Genomic DNA, 5,000 nt, shown 5'->3' on the forward strand with positions numbered 1-5,000 from the left:
GTGTCAGGTCAAGGCTAGTGTGGCACAGGCTCTGTGGTCTTCAGACAACAGTTTATGATCATGTTTGTAGTCAACAATAACATTATTTATTTGGCAAAAGGTCTGTTCATGGAAGGGCCCACCTTATATCAAAGATAATTTTCAAATGTGTGATGAAAGTTTTTCCCCTCAGGCCACAAACGAAGTCATCTCTCGATGCCCAGAAACAACTACGGCTGAGATGGAAGCTGCTGTTGCTGCAGCTAAGGCTGCTTTCCCTGCCTGGGCTGAAACATCTGTTCTTTCACGGCAACAAGTCATGTTTAACCTACAGCACCTTGTTAAGAAACACATGGTAAGGAGGCAGCTTGATGATTTGATGACTATTCAATGAAACACAAACTTTCTTAGTATTGAATCATTATGGTGTTTACAACAGAATGAAATTGCTGACTTCATCACAGCAGACACAGGGAAAACAACTTTAGATGCTCTTGGCAGTGTACAGAGAGGACTTCGTAAGTAATATATCAAACACGAGAAGGAATGTTTCATCGGATATCCAAACACCAAGAATCGAGTTGAAAAATGAGGCCGAAGGCCGAGTTTTTTAACCGATTTCAAGGTGGTTGGATATCTGATGAAACACTCTTTCGAGTGTTTGATATTGCTTCTCAAAAGAATCAGTATTTTAAGAGATATTTGGGATCAAAGTTGGTGAAATTTTATGCTAATTAAGACCACATCTTCAAACTTCCTTCACGGTAGTGATTTCTTTTGTTTTTGGCTTATGAATTATTAATGAGTTTGAGAAGTGAAGCTAATTGTTGGCTAAATGTGGGTTTCTTTGACGGAACACATTTGTAACAGGATGTAGTTAGCTTTATAGAAGAGTTAAAATGAGAAACACTAACATTGCCATAGAAAATCTACACAGCGTGAAGACAACTTATCTTTCAGTATAGCAATTTTTTATGATATTAAAATAATATTATTATTACCAATGTACTTTGCAGCACTATGTTTAAATTTATCTTCAATTAGAATGATAGATCAAGATTCCTTTATATATCACCATTACTATTTTTTGTGATTATCATTTCTAGTGTGTGGTAAAAACATGATTCATTATTTTGTTTTTTAGAGGTTGTAGAGCATGCCTGCTCAATCACTTCATTACAAATGGGTGAAACAGTCTCTCAGATAACCAAGGACATGGACACTTATTCATACAGAGTTCCTCTCGGTGTCTGTGCTGGAATCACACCGTATGTATTGTGTGGTCAGGCAGAGTGAATTCATGGTCAGGAGAAGTAGTACGATAGAAAAGATAGCTTGGAGGAGAGTGAGAAAGCAAGTAGGCACAAGCCTGTAGGGGTGTCTGGGGGTCCCTTCCTCCCCCTCCCCAGGAAAATCTGCAAAATTAATTTACTTTCTCTCAAGTGGCATTTCCTGCATTTTGACATCATTTTTATGGCATTCTATAGGGTCTTTATTCTTACCAATGCTTGCCAACCATTTTCGGAGCTGTTAAATGGAGTAAGACCTTATACATGGGTAAATGCGGAAGATGTTGTAAAGGAATTATAATCTGGGAATACCTTAGACCTTTTTTCTTTTCCTAGGTTCAATTTCCCAGCCATGATTCCCTTGTGGGTGAGTGTAATGTACCAGTAACTGCCGTTGTCATCTGTGTCATCAACATAGTCATTCCATCACCTTTATCATTTATTTCACTGTTAACTGTTTTTTTTTTTTTTTTTCACCGTGCATTTCACTGTTTCAGTGTTTTGTTTTGTTTTTTTACTGTTAGTTGACTTACTCGTATTTTTGTTTAACAAATAATAATAAGTAATAGTAATAGAGCGGTTTTCAATTGAGTGTCGAAAGTAATTAGCGAATTACTTTGGTTTTACATTACTTCACTCAGTGATTGGTTCAAAGTTCTCGCGCCACTTTTTCAACCAATCAGAAGTAAAACCAAAACCAAAACCAATCATGGCTCGCGCGTGCACATTTTCCCGTGTAATTACTTCGAGTTTTGATTGGTTTACTGGATTGTTCCCGTTCTTTTTGATTGGCCAAAGTAATTACTTTGGTTTTGGTTTTACGACACTCATTTGAAAACCGCTCTAGGACTGAGTTGAGTACAATAAAATGTTCAGGGAATAATTAGGTGAGTAATTTCAAAATTGGCTGAGCACGCAGATATTTTGAAATTACAAGCATGATTACCCCTGAATTGTACGACACTAAGTCCTATTACTAATTATTAATCGTAACTATAACAAAATGTGAGGATAAAAATTCTTTGAATACCTTTTTGTGTGAAAAAGTTAAAATTATATTCATATTGAATACTTGCAATGTATTTCACAAACAGTAGGAAAACAGCAAGAAATACCCCATCCGAGCGTAGGCGGTAGGCGTAGGTTTCTAATTACAGGTATCCAATTTGAAGTTGTTCAAATTGGATACCTGTAATTGGACACCCACATGATCGCGGGCCAATTATGCAACAAATAGGCATGCACAGAACCAATCAGATTCGAGAATTTTGTAATAGTTATGATGATGATGATTATTATTACTGGTATTATTATTGAACCTCAACAGATGTTTCCAATGGCACTTGTTTGTGGTAACACAATGGTTCTGAAACCTTCGGAGAGGAATCCTGGAGCTGTCATGTTTATCATGAAGCTTGCACAAGAAGCAGGCATACCAGATGGCTGCATTAATGTATTCCATGGAACTATTGATCGTATGTATCCTGTCATTAAATAATTTTACTCTGTGAATGTTCGTTCAAATGGCACTTATCAATGACACTTATCAAGAGTATCCTTATAAGAATTAAAAACCCTTTTTCAAAAACTGTTGATGTTTCAATGTTCTATCATCAATCAAGAGATGCATGTTCAAAATGTCATCAATTTTTTAATTTCTTAAAATGTTTCGTAGCTTTTTATCACAGTTTTTATTGTCAATTTTTGGTTTAACAAATCACCACTGACTCCTTTTTCTTTTCCAATCCTTTCAAAAATCTTAAAAAGTTTATTAAGAAAATCAACTAGAATTTGGAATAAAGCTATTTCCTATTGATTTGTTGTTATTTAGCCGTCAGATTCATCTGTGAGCATCCTGATATAAAAGCAATTTCTTTTGTGGGTTCTGATAAGGCTGTAAGTATCCTACCTGATTTTCTCAAGTTTCTTTGTCAATTCATTGGTCCAGCCAGCACCAAATTGTTTATGCAAGTTTTTCGTGAAACATACAAACAATGTACATTAATTTTGTTTCTTGAAGGGAAAATACATATACGAAACTGGCTCCAAGAATGGAAAGAGAGTTCAGTCTAACATGGTAAGTCATGAACTGACAATAATATTTCAATATTATACCCACATAAAATAAACTCGTAACAGTACTGTGACTGGATTGTTCCCATTGTTTTCAAAGGGAGCCAAAAACCATGGCGTGGTCATGCCTGATGCGAACAAAGAGAACACAATCAACCAGGTTTGGTTAATTTTATTTTCTTGTCACAGTGGTTTGTCCTGACATTTGATTGTCTGTACTTCTGGTCAGTGGTGGAAACACGTGTTATGTGACTGTTAATTTTTTGAGTGCTTTTGTCTTTCGCAGCTCATTGGAGCAGCCTTTGGGGCTGCAGGTCAGAGGTGCATGGCTCTGACAACTGCCATATTTGTTGGTGAAAGTCAAGAATGGATTCCAGAGCTTGTTGCTAAAGCAAAACAGCTTCAAGTTAATGAGGGTACAGTTAATTGTAAAACATCTTTTGCTGGAGAAAGTTCGTTTTATTCCCCACTTTGTAAACTCTGAATTGGCAAACGTCAAGAAATATTTCTCATCATGTGAAAATCCTCACTACATTTCCTTTTCCAAAGAAATCAAACGTTATTTGCTGTCAGAACAATACTTGAAAGTAACCTGAATAGAAATATTATTATTAACTAACACAATAATACATTTTAATTAAGCTATAGGTCTTCTCCCCTTGTCTCTCTTTTTTTTTCAAATGAACTTAAAAGAGTATTAGGGGCAAACTCGAAAACCTCACGGTTCCTTTGGCCCTAGGCTCCAAATAATTAATTGCTGTTCCTTGTAATCCTATTGTAAATTTTTTAACATATAGTGTGAGTCAATAAAGATTATTATTATATGGTTTCTGGCCGATATAACGCGCGCTCTAATTGGCTATTAGCAGCTAAGCGCTAGGGCATTATAATATGGGTTATTGACCAAGCGTGAGGTCAAGATGGCTGGATATTGGCCAAGACCTTTTTTTGCATGTTTATGGACCTCAACTTCGTCTCGGGCACTAAACATGCAAAAAAAGAATGAGGCCAGTATCCAGCCATCTTGACCGAACAAGCTCGGTCAATAAAGGGTTTATTATATGGGATAAAACACCAAACAAATGATCCTTGATCTTGCGGGACCAAGCAAAAAATCCTGAGCGGGCAGTATAGCTCCATCTTGCCCGCTCGGGTGGCCAATCACAGCGTGGGATTAGGTTTCTCTTGCCCGCTCACGGAGCTAGTCATATAATAATCTCCCGTAATGCTCATGGGCCGATTATGGATTATGCAAATTTTTTCTTTTCCTTAGAACCTTTCTGTTAGACATGTAGTAAACAATAGACCAATTTCGATATATTAAAATTCAGTCCGAAACAAAAGGCATCATCTCGAGGCTCTGGGGAATAAACTCATACAAATCCTTATATTTATTCCCCAGAGCCTCGAGATGATGCCTTTTGTTTTGGACTGAATTTTAATATCTCGAAATTGGTCTATTAACCTCAACCGTTCGGTCGTTACGGCAAAATCTCAAACCTTGGCCTAGCTGTAGCGCAATGGGCAGACTGATCATCCAACTGATGTTAGGGAGATTGTAGGTTCAAATCCTTTCAGTTGTCCTTATGTCCAGTGCCAGTCAACCAGCCTATCGTTTTAAATACCTGTTGGGGATAGCGTTGGGTGACGGCCCAGATA

General features: G+C 37.1%; 1 protein-coding gene across 1 annotated transcript in view; it reads left to right on the forward strand.

Annotated features, from left to right (window-relative positions):
• The window catches only part of LOC138049643 (methylmalonate-semialdehyde/malonate-semialdehyde dehydrogenase [acylating], mitochondrial-like), a 16,105-nt gene that overhangs the window by 3,735 nt on the left and 7,370 nt on the right, over nt 1-5,000 (forward strand). Inside the window, exons 4-12 of the mRNA XM_068896017.1 lie at nt 173-334; nt 419-497; nt 1,124-1,247; nt 1,605-1,635; nt 2,596-2,743; nt 3,100-3,164; nt 3,289-3,345; nt 3,442-3,501; nt 3,628-3,757. Coding sequence (XP_068752118.1) covers nt 173-334; nt 419-497; nt 1,124-1,247; nt 1,605-1,635; nt 2,596-2,743; nt 3,100-3,164; nt 3,289-3,345; nt 3,442-3,501; nt 3,628-3,757 — 856 coding nt within the window. The remainder of the gene's footprint in view (nt 1-172; nt 335-418; nt 498-1,123; nt 1,248-1,604; nt 1,636-2,595; nt 2,744-3,099; nt 3,165-3,288; nt 3,346-3,441; nt 3,502-3,627; nt 3,758-5,000) is intronic.

This window comes from Montipora capricornis, chromosome 5 (assembly GCF_036669925.1).
Source record: "Montipora capricornis isolate CH-2021 chromosome 5, ASM3666992v2, whole genome shotgun sequence".
NCBI classification, from domain to species: Eukaryota; Metazoa; Cnidaria; class Anthozoa; order Scleractinia; family Acroporidae; genus Montipora; species Montipora capricornis.